Source organism: Anser anser (assembly GCF_964211835.1).
Source record: "Anser anser genome assembly, chromosome: 8".
Classification (NCBI taxonomy): domain Eukaryota; kingdom Metazoa; phylum Chordata; class Aves; order Anseriformes; family Anatidae; genus Anser; species Anser anser.
This window is the reverse complement of record NC_139728.1, coordinates 25,890,225-25,901,973: the sequence shown is the minus strand read 5'-3', so window position 1 is coordinate 25,901,973 and position 11,749 is coordinate 25,890,225. Positions and strand designations below refer to the sequence as shown.

At 37.4% G+C, this 11,749-nt stretch overlaps 1 protein-coding gene across 4 annotated transcripts in view; it reads right to left on the bottom strand.

Annotated features, from left to right (window-relative positions):
* Nucleotides 1–492: 492 nt before the first annotated feature.
* The window catches only part of OSBPL9 (oxysterol binding protein like 9), a 62,500-nt gene continuing 51,243 nt past the window's right edge, over nt 493–11,749 (bottom strand). For all 4 annotated transcript variants that reach the window (XM_083847005.1, XM_083847008.1, XM_083847006.1 and 1 more), the window contains 15 exons: nt 9,833–9,926; nt 9,188–9,289; nt 8,888–9,047; nt 8,150–8,262; nt 7,750–7,868; nt 6,274–6,359; nt 5,853–6,027; nt 4,262–4,346; nt 3,903–4,013; nt 3,491–3,554; nt 3,240–3,380; nt 2,255–2,333; nt 1,860–1,951; nt 1,381–1,516; nt 493–1,273 (listed from right to left, as the gene is read on the bottom strand). In XM_083847005.1, the coding sequence (XP_083703131.1) occupies nt 1,199–1,273; nt 1,381–1,516; nt 1,860–1,951; nt 2,255–2,333; nt 3,240–3,380; nt 3,491–3,554; nt 3,903–4,013; nt 4,262–4,346; nt 5,853–6,027; nt 6,274–6,359; nt 7,750–7,868; nt 8,150–8,262; nt 8,888–9,047; nt 9,188–9,289; nt 9,833–9,926 (1,632 nt within the window). In that variant the 3' untranslated portion in view covers nt 493–1,198. The remainder of the gene's footprint in view (nt 1,274–1,380; nt 1,517–1,859; nt 1,952–2,254; nt 2,334–3,239; nt 3,381–3,490; nt 3,555–3,902; nt 4,014–4,261; nt 4,347–5,852; nt 6,028–6,273; nt 6,360–7,749; nt 7,869–8,149; nt 8,263–8,887; nt 9,048–9,187; nt 9,290–9,832; nt 9,927–11,749) is intronic.

Genomic DNA, 11,749 nt, shown 5'->3' with positions numbered 1-11,749 from the left:
CACACTGTCCTGGGCATCGTTCCTCCAGAGCTGTAGCAGTTGTTTAAGAGCAGTAAGTGCATCTTCCCACAGAGTATGCTGTAGGTCTCCTGCAGGAATTAGAGTGGGGCGGGGGGGGGGGGGCAGGGATGACACTCCAATGCTTTAACCTCATGCTGCTTTTTTTTTTTTTAGTTTTTCTGTATGTAAACAAAACTGAGATTAAATCAAATAAAAACCAGATTTAACTGTGGAAGGAAAAATAGTTTGATTGCTACAAACAGCTACTTACTCAAACATAACTTCAAGCTAAATCAGAGAAAGGCAAAAATTCCCCACGTGCTAGGTAGTTAGTAGCAATGCAAGGCCAGTGTAGTTTCCAGAAACACTCCTGGGGGTGCTGCAAATTCTGCTCCTTTTGCTAGCTTGTTATTTCCTTCACGAAGTAAGTCTAGCAACTTCCAGAGGAAAATTAATATTAATGCTTTTCACATAAAACGATCATCACTCAGCTGCACAGTCTTGCTGTAAAGGTTTATTATGAAATAAATAAAAAGTCCATAAGAGAAGTTTGAAAAATCTATTTTATGAAGCTTTAAGATGCACTGAGTAGAATTATCTATGGTTACATTTTAATCTCAAAATAACAAAGTTATTTTGGGCAAGACACTGAAATGCCAAAAGATTTGATTATCATACAGGTGGAAGATAACATTTATGTAGCATTTTCTAACAAACTTTCCCATCAAAGGAATCCTCCTATTTACACATTGCAAACATTAGCTAGATTTAAACGATGTCTTGCATTTTTTTTCTGTGTTGTTTATATTTTTTAAATATGTAGGACCCAGGAATATTATGCAACTGATACCAAATGTCATGGCCTTCACAGTGGTTATTTGAAGTGTACAGCTCACAGCCCAGATTCTCCATGCTTCAGAAGCATTCGTAAAAGGGCTCCAACAGCCTGCCTTTGAGGCCCAAATACACTACCAGTCTAGCAGAGTCCCATATAAGTTACTGCACAGCCAAGACGTTTCCTGTTTTGTGTAACTGTTTATCTGCATCAGTAAGTCCGGTATCCCTGAGATAGGAACCACTGCAATGGGAGGGGACAGGTTCTCCAGGAGTTACGTACGTGACAACGGATGACTATCTTGGTATCAGATGTAAACTTCGCTAAGCCAAGGCTTGAATAGGTTCGGTTTTTATAACCCACTTAATGTTTACTGGCAGCAAGTCGTTTCAATAGCGGCTCATCATAAACCCAGCATTCTCCGTCTTCATGGAATAACTAGAGGGAAGAGAATAATTAAATGTAAGCTTTTTATGCCTGAGGTTGAAAGGGACAGTAAAATGCTACAGGCTCGAAAACATTTACACTGTTTGAATAAAGCTCACCCGTGTTTCCCACGAGGTCTCATTCTCCTTCCTGGCTCTGGCTTCAGCTCTCTGTCTTTCTTCAAGTGCGTGCTTTGCGGCTGTCGCTGCATCAATGTCTCTTATTTTCAAGTTGTAGGTTACGTCTTTCCATAAGCTTAAAAAGTTAAATGGAATGGCAAGGAGACTGCTTTAGAGATGTGAAGTGCTACGAGGCTGTAAAAACATACTACTGGCTATTAGTTGTTACTATTTATTTGAATTAAGGTAGGCCTCACTTATCCCAAGGACAGATAAAAACAACAAATATTAAACCACAACTGCACGGTATAGTGCCAGAAATGGGAGGGCTGTAGTGAAGCTCTCTGGACCCCCTAGGTAAATTTGGTCCAAGTGAGGATGTGACCAAAAGCTACAGGTCAGTCAGACTGTGTGCTGCTAGCCTACAAAAACCCAAAGGTTTTTCAGCAGTTTAATTGAAGTTTAATTGAAGTTCTTACCAGCGAGACTCAAAGTCCTCTTGGTCCTCCAGTTTTCTTACCTTCTTCTTAATTGTAGGCATTTTCTTGGTATCTATAAAAACAGCATTCTCCTAGTGAGAGTTAAAGAAATAAAAATCAGTTCTTTAGCTAGACTGAAAAGTTATATACCCTCTACTCTAATACACCGGTTGTCAGAAAATACATTTCAAACATTAATCTCTTGATTTTTTTATAGCAAGAACAGAATCTAATTATCTTAAAAATAAAATAAATTCAGGACTTTTATTTTTAATTCAGTATTCCTGATATCTTTTGGGCAGCTTCACAGGAGTTCCCAACTACTAATGTTTATTTTTGGTTTAGTTTTAAGCACAATCTTCCACTTTTGATGAAGAAAAAAAAAGCTGCTTTACCCCTGTTGAGTATTTTGCATACATGACACCATTCCATTCTCCTTCAACTGAGCAGAAGGGTTTCTTGTCATTAGGAGAACTAAATAAAAAGAACACACAGACATTTCTCAGTTGTATTACAGTAACTGAGAGACCCCAAAGGATCAAAACTTTATCCTGGTTGCTGTACAGTCTGATCTAAAGGCCTTAAAAATGTCAGTTGCCAATACAGAAAATGTGAAAGCTTAGCAAGTGAGAGGTTTTCCATAAATTAGTTCAACTAGATAAACATTAAAAGGAAGTGCTCTTCCAACATGAGCCAGGTCTTGCTTTAGGGCTGTATATGCATTTAGAGTTCAGGAAACGAGTAACAGGCTCTCAAAAACAGATTGAGTGATAAATCTAAGTTTAAAAAGGTTTCAAGAACTCAAAGCTTGTTCCCCAGACTACTAGGAAACACACGCAGTAGTTCAAGAATGAGGTGTGTCAATGCTGAAGTGTCAAGAAGTGATTTAAAACCAAGTTTTGAATCTCTTTCTGTCAGTGCTGCTTACTGACATTATAGCAGATCTCTAAATAACATGAGATTCTCCACTGAATTCTCTGCTCTGGTCACAGGCATAGGGTTCTAAGGAAAATTCACCAAAACAAATATAAATCAGTACATAAAAGTCTGCAGCGAGAACTTTAATGACATGCAGTCATGACAGCAGTATTAAAAGACTTGCTTCAGTATTTTAGTAGGAGAGGTAATGATTAATACATTTTGGATAATTCAGGAATGAAAACTTAAATTTTTTTGGTAAGCAGCTAAGAATGTTTCAGAGCCTGGCAAGCCAGGATGCAGATTTAGGCAGCTTTCCTCTCACGAATCCTGGCCGTAAAATGGCCTTCCAGGACAAGTAATCGTAAGCCAAATTACGAGGATAGCTGTTTCACATTGTTGACTTTAAAAGTACCGTCAGCATTTAAGTAGAGAAAATTGAGACTGACTGAAGTTACTTACAAAATTTCTGCAGTAATTCTGTGCTTCTTCCCTCCATAAAATGGTTTTGTGTGGAAGACGATGGAAGCATTGTAGCCTGTCTTTGAGCAACTAATACTGCATTCTCCACCAAGTTCTATCCATGGCACAGTGAGAATAGACCTGTAATTACAAACACATGTATACATGTATATATAGCCTTTTAAGAGATTAATATTAAACATGATCTATTACAAGGCATTAAAAAAATGAAAATACCGGAGTTTACTTGCCTTCCATAGCCATTAGGAAAGGTCAAAATGTAGTGTTCATCATAATCTAGGCAGGTGACACACCCTATCAAAAAAAAAAAATAGTTTTAAAAGACATCCAGAAAAAACTCTATGAAGCTTTTCATAATGAAAAGCTTTCACGAAGGTGAAGAGCTTTATTTCTCATGGAGGCTGAGAATGCCTAGCCTCTAGAGAAGGCAGGGAGAATTGTGCTCTTCACAGGAAAAACTAGGCCCTAAGCGGTTTCAGCACACAAAGTCTGCAGAAGGAATCTCCAGTTCCTAGATACGTACACCCTAAATTCATAATTTCAAACATCTGTGTTTCATAGGATGACTTAAAATAATTTCTATAAAAATTCTAGTTGCAGCATGTAAATTTCTATTCTACTGTTAAATTTACACACACATACCTTGCCCTATGTTATGAACGCCAATAGACATTCCTAAGAATTTTGACTTGGTCCATATGTGAGCATTGAATTGTATCCTCTTGTTAAAACACTCTGCGTAAAATGCTGAAACTGAAGATAAAGATATTAAAAACAGCAGCACAAGACAACAATACTGTTGTTTCCTAATTCCTGTATCAGGAAATATCTCTGATATTTATGTGGCAACAGAATTTTCAATTCATTTCTCTATGACAAAAGTTTATAAAGAAAACTTTCAGCTTTTAAATCCAGAGAGAAAATTTAAATCCAAAATTTAAACCAAAAACTTTTGCTCCTACCCAGTGCCATCTCTTTTAGCAAAGTTATTGTCAACTTACTTGGAGGATGATGAGAGACTTGCTCTGCCACAAACGTTACACTGCTTTTACTGACCCAAGGAACTGGTCCTTCTGAAACTTGCTCCTGTGTGATAGTAGAGAGGATTTTCATCATTGAAAGTGGTACTAGAAAGTAACTGGATGCTTCCAAGTTTAAAGTAGGCTTCTAAAAACATACACCAATTGTTCTTTGTGTATTTGTTGGTTTGCTAATGTAATGTGGAATAACTCCTTCCTGAAACTATGATGCTTTCTAAACGTACAGTTTCTACTCTCTTGTTTTTAACTATAAATGTATCTGGGTAGATGTCCATGATACTGAAACAACAGTTAAACCCGAAAAACCATGTATAAACCCAGTTACGAAGTAATATTTATATTTACTTATTAAATTTCTTCGTAAGTGATAACAAATGGGTGGCAGAAATTGTTTTCATTTCTACTTCTGAGAAAGTCTGACGTGCATATTAGTAAGATCATACATCACATACAACCATTCATTTCCTGTGGCAAATCAGAAAAAGTGTAATTTATCATTAGAAGCAGTGGAAGGACAAATACAACACTGTCTTTATGCGAGCAAAGAAGATTTCAAACATTCACCTTAGAAACGAGAAAGATTTGGGCAAACAAACTGGGGAGTGGTGGAGGAAAAGGGAGAGAGATTAAGTAGATAAAATATTACGCCTCAATCATGTTCAAACCTACTACGCATGGGCTACGGGAAGTATCCTAGAACAGCATTTCCCATATCTTTTTGCAGTTTCCCAGGTTTAGAAGACTAAATGAAGTGTTTTAAAAAATAATAATAAAATTAAAATATAAAAAAGACAGCCCTTTGTATATATGAAGTGCCACAACTTCTCTCTAAAATCAGTGGGGGCACTGTGTTGACCATAGCTTACGCACAGGTCTCTGATTAATCCCTGAACCTCAAAGCTTGGGCTTTGAGTAGTAACAGGAAAGCACAGCTCGTACACTGGTCAGGTTATTTCAGATTACAACAGTGGCACTGCTATTTGTCCTTCACTGAACCAGACATACTCCAACGAAGTAAAATACAAAAGGAGGAGTAATGGGCAGACAGATGTACAAGTAAAGTATTATCCAAGCTCAGAATCCAAATCTGAGAAGACTTCATGCCCTTCGAAGTCTACAAAAAGATTTTAAGACAATAATTAAATATACTGGAAAAAATGTGTTGCTCTCCAGGTTTTAAGTGACAGAAAGAAACCCCATTGTTAAAAATAAATGGGATTAGAGAACTGATACAAATCAGAATTTAGGAAAGAAGAGAATTAATACTCAGTGCTATGAAACAGTTCAGGAAAAAAAAAGGAGGATGTTTTCAACAAGTCAAATAGTTCTTAAAAAAAACTAATGGCTCAAATTTTTGTTATACATGGTATTTTAAACCTCTGTCCAAAGAAAAGGGGGAAAAGGAGGGATGAAACTATCATTTAAGAAATTGCCACAGGTTGTAAATTTTGCTACTGAAACACAACATATGCCATTGCAGTCAGTAAACCAATAAAGCTTTGGGAATCACTCGTGTTCTAAGCACCAAAAAACATACCACTAGAAAACTAACCATATCATCTTCACCTTCAGTGCCTGGTAATACCCAATGACATCGGAAGATCTCGCCCAAAATGGGATTGTAAGGCTTTTTAGCAACCGACCCTTTTCTTCCCGCATGAAAAGCTGAGAGGTACCATTTAACCACTTGAACCATTCGTTCCTTTGGATCCTTCTGGTCACTAATGCTACACGGGACAAAAGACAGGAAAGAAGAACAGGCAACATGTAATACAAGTGGATACCCTAAATGTGGGAAGCTTTTTGGATCACAGAATCACAGCTACAGGTTTGACTAAGACTACTTGGACCGTTTTCCAAGTTTAGATCAAAACTTGCGCATTATTCTTCAAAACTATTAACTTATTTTTTAAAGTCCATGAGGGCCACTAACAATAAAAGAACCAGTTAATGCTACTTTAAACATAGAATACCTGACAAATAAGTCCGGATGTGCAAAAAAGTCAGCATACATTTCCAACAGTGATCTTCTTTCCAGGATAAACGTTGGAAGAACCACCTGCGTAAAGAAAAAGGGCTCTTACAGATCACGGTATTTTAACATCCTGCACAAAAGCATTCTACACCCTAATTTTAACTGGATTTACAAACCACCCAAGGCGTCCTGTACCTGTAAGGTGATTGTGTTCTCAAACCTACTGAACAGTTCTCACATAAAGCAGGTCAGTTGGCATCTTCTAAAAAACCAAAGATTTAAACTGAGCTGCCTTTTGTCTTACAGATGTTCAAGTCCTACTCAGGGCATATCCAACCACATGGCTGAGCTTATCAAAAGCTGTTCTTAATTACAGTAACACTGATCATTTAATTTCACCTATATGAACACTTAATTTGCAGTTAATAGGCAAAATCTCATTCCATGTAGTCATATCATCTTAAGTGCTTCTATCAAGAGGAAGGTTAATCTGTCCCCTACCACTTTTCTTCCACAACAGCATTTGTAGGATACATTCTTGTGGATCATCCTCTTGTCTGCTTCAGGATGGTATAAACCACTGTGGGAAGCAGCGTGGATTGCTCTTCTTGATTTCAAAGTAACGCTGACAAGAAGCACACTCATGATGCTTCTTGGCAGCTCGGGTAACTTTTCAACTATTCCAGGAGTTCCCAAAACAGACATATTTTGCAGCAATTCTTATTCAGAACTACCTGAAGTTCAGAAGCCTTTGGTAGTTTATCTGTGAGCTGCTGGCTACTTCCCCAGAAATATGTATCTTCTTGTTGTCTATTGTAAGTTCCAGACTGGACAGTTAAAGTCATCTACTTAAGGAAAATGATGGTAGAATTTATTACTTCTGTTATTTTTCTATCTGGAATTAGTTGTTTAAATTTAACCAAGCTGACTAGAAAGATCAACACTTTGAATGGTGTTCATGCAGCGTTAAGACAGATGCCAACATGAATCACGTTCAGGAAATATCCAGCTCATTATTTGCCAGTCCTATGTGTAGTGTTTTAAAATATATATAAAAAAATACAAATATATGTGTGTGTGTGTGTGTATATATATATATATATATTTACAGTGGGATATTGAAGATTCATTCTTTTTGAACCTGATCTTTGGAGTGCCTGCAATTTTGGGGTAAGAGGGACGCTGTATGCAGTAGTAAAGTTTTACGTGTCCTTCAACTTCCTAAAACAAACGTCTACTTTCCATAGCAAACTACCTTCCCAATCAGATTTTAGCAGTTGAACGTATTTATTCAGCACTCTTTTTTCCTCTCCTAGTAAGAATTCCAGTTAAAAAACAATTACCATGCTAGAGAGATTAAAGCTTAACTAGCCGTAAGAACCACCGTAAAGTTAGGTTATCACTTTAATATTAAAGTGATTCATACGGACCTCAGTTTACCACCTCCCTCCCCACGAACAGCTGGCAAGCTTACCTTTGTTAGATCCATTCCTAATCTAACTTGTGACAAGAGATGCATGATAACACTCTTATGTTCTTCCACTGATTCTCCTTCCCCATCATCATCTCTATCATCAGGAGGATCAAAGAGATCTAGAAAGACAGAAATGTTTTTTTTCTCTAAACCTTCAAAGACTGTCTACATTTAACTAGCATATAAATATTTTTAGCTGTCAGAAAGGCCTTATTCATAAAACTAAGATTTTCAAATTTCACAATTCAACAATCTTTCCTTAGTTAAAACAACGACAACCAGTAGATAAACCATTTTCCACAAGTATCTTGTCACATACTTACGATCATATTAATGACACAGTTTACAGATAGATGAACAATTGAGAGCTCCTTACTGAAAGTTCATGCAATCCACTTACCAGCGTCGTTTGTCCCATTCGACATGGAAGAATTGAGGGACTCTGTGGTATCCGGACGTTTCAAACTACTTCCTGTGCTGCTGCGAGTCAGGACTGCAGCAGAACCTGAAGAACTGAAGAAGAGTAATAAGGACTCGAGATTCACAATGAACAAATTCAAACCGAATTATTATAAGTTGATACACATAGGCTTCAATTTCCTAAGGAGGTTACTGACAGGCCTTATTATATGTGCTGCACACTAATTCAATAAAACTCTAGCATCTCTTAAAATTATTTTTCTGATTAATAAAAAAGAAGAATAAATAGAGACTTTGGGGAAAGGCAGCAACTTAAAGGTTTTGTTTGTCTTGTTTTTCTAATTAATGCAACAAGTAATTAGTTATTTATGAAACAAATAGATATGAAATACTTGGTAGTCTCAGACTAATTCTCTGAGCTGGTGGCTTCCCTAGTTCAGTGTGTGTTAAAAGCTTTGTCAACATACACGTCTGATGGAATGGAAAGGAACAGGGGAGGAAACTGCATCCCTGACAGACAGCTGTGCTTGTGGATAAGGTATTTTTATTCTGTTGCATAAAGAGTAGATTGACTTTTTTAAGCCAATCTATCTTGTTTGCTTATTTAGCTTAAGTAATGACTACAAGTAGACAAGCCATGAACTTGGAGATTTTAAAAAAAACAACCAACCAACCAACCAAACTATTCAGCATACACTGCGTTCTTTCAGCTACTTACTCTATACATCTCTTTGGGGAAGAACTGCTCTGATAGAATTCATCAGCATCATAGAATTCATCCTCACTGCTTGAGTAAGAAAAATCCGGAACTGTGTTCGGAGAAAGATTGACATGGCTTGGAGAAGTGAGGCTGCTGCTCGGTGCTGATTGCCCACTTCCTGTAGAGTATTAAACATTACGGGTTTAAACAATCAATCAAACAAACAAAAAACTGTCAAAGTTGAGGAAGGAAAAGCATATACAGAAAGCATAGTTTCAGTTTCTTGTACACCAGTCAGACATTCAGACAGAACTGTACCTGTACTATTTGGTGTTGGAGTCTGATTTCCAAGTGATGCTACTACAGGTCCCACTGGCAAAGACGAGGGTCGCTGCTCTGACTTGCATAACTGAGCGGGTTCTAGGGCATAGTTTGATATGTTAAACCCAAAAGTCACACTGAAATATGAGAATTATACTTTTGTTGGGAAAGAGATTCCACATTATTTCAACTGGCCTTCAAAAAAGAAATCCTTGCCTACAAAAGCCGCTCAGAAAAAACATGCTTCCATCGTTGTCAGCTAACACTTTTTTTTCTTTGTGAAGCAAAGATGGCATTTTAAAAATTGACGTTAGTTAGCTAGAATGCACTTCTATTTTCCCAAAATTGTAGTTTCATTTATTCTAAGAAAGTATATTAGAAACATAGGCAGATAACTTAGAACAAGTAAAACAGATCACCTTATCCACAGAACTAGTGGCACTAACTCCCTTCCCTTCCTTTGCACCACTGTGGTGAGCATCTACCACCACGTGCAGTGGGCACCCCTACATGTGACACAGAGCGTGACACAGAAGCTTCTCACAGAAGCTCTCCACCTGTTTGCAGCCCCTCCATCTAGAGCACAGTTGCATCCCGCTTGTTCGTTAACGTTTCTACCGAGCTTGTCTCTGTAGAGCATACCTGGAGGTATAACAGTCTGGGAAGGCATTGCGCTGATCACCGGCTGCTCCAAAGGACTGGGCTGATAGACTGCGTCAACGGGGTTTATAGTGCTCTGAGATAAAAGAAACAAAAGCACATTTTTTTCCTCAAAAAAAAACAAACAACAAGCAAGCATAGATAATAAGAACACTGTGAGCACAAGAAAGCAAATTCTTGCTTGCTCAAATGCAAGACAGCAAATTCCTGAGAGAGAAAGCGAAACACAAATCGACAGCTGAGGACATGAGAAATACGTTCAGAATTGTAATAGTTTGATTCTTTGCACAAATTTTTATATACTAAACTGAATTTGCTACAAATTTTACTAGTTTTATAAAGAATTCTTATTTCAAGTTCTAGCTTCTGGTATTCCTTTCAACGTCCATTAATAAATACTGCATGCAAAGAGCAGAAAGATAAGACATAAATCATCTGGCAAAAATCAGGATAGGTAATCAGTAGTTTAAAGACATTTTGTTCAGGAATTAATTTGTCCAGACCATAATAAATCAACCCATGAATTAAATCAGGAATCATCAGCACATTTACAGCCAGGAAGCGCCACTTTGTTGCCAAAATTCATTTGAATGCAAGTTGACAGTTTTCAGAGCATCTCCAGTAAAGGACATTTCGATCTACTCGTGAACATGGGCACTTTGAAAGCAAAGCACCAACTCGACTCGTTATTCACTGACTTCAGGATGAGTTCTTGGCTTTTATACAGCAAAGACCTCTCAGAAATCTGAACTGCAACGCCTTTTAATCCAAACTGGCAAGATTTTGCCTTGCTTCACTGACTTTTTGTTATCATCTAAGCATTGTTTCTTTCTGTTCCAAGTAGGTTTACTTGCAACAACCAGAATTTGGATATTGTTCTGGGCTATTAATTGGATAAGAGGCATTTAATCCTTTTCCATTTATCCTGCAATTAAAAAGCATTGATCTACATCAGAACTGTGAAGATCTTTGCCTGCTTGCTAGGTCTTGCTACCATGCTTCAATTTAAAGATATCAAGCCCAGCAAGTAATACAATAATGAGTTCTACTTTAAACCCCCCAAAAAATGGCTAAAAAAAAAAAGCTAGATGAGCTTTGCCTTTAAATTTAATCTGTGTGCTTATTTATATCCTCTTAGATTATTAAAACATTTAGAAGTTTCCAACTGCTCTTCCCTCCCTTCAGACTATGAATTTTCACGTGCATGCAGACTGAGGGAAATGGAGTCCTTTTAACCTCTTCCTCCCATCTTCCTACAACAGGCAGACTGCGTTCTTGCCTCTTCTCCTGGATAACCACTATTCGGAACTTTATTCCATGTTAAAAACCAGTGAAGCTGTGAAGATTTTTTTTAATAGCACAGAATTTCTCTCATATTAAAAACAAAATTATTGTTCCCTGGTTATCTTAAAAAACCTCCAGTTACAAAAAGAGGCATAAAAATTGCTTTCCAAGTTTCTGTTGCTGTCACTTTTTGGTGTGCAAATAAATAACCCAGTACATTTACTGTTACTCCACGGCATCCCAACATAAAACCAACCTCCCTAAGCCATTACTCCAACTGGTTGTGCAATTACGCATGCAACACAGGCAGGTTCCTGTCCCACAAACTTCACAGTTCAAAATTATGATCCTGTTTTGAGAGCTGAGAGACTTAAGAACTGAGACAGTCCTACGATACACAGGACACTACTGCTATCTCCATCTCCCCTAGGTTTTCAGGGAAACTAATAACATGTATGATATAGAACACTGGTGTGATAAAAAATAAAATAAAAAAATTGAAGTAACTTAATCTTTGACTTTGTATGTAGGATTGTAACCTTATTCTTAAATAATTCTCCACTCCACAACACGAACTGGAGTTTCTCCTTAGATATTTTGGGACGTGCCTCCATG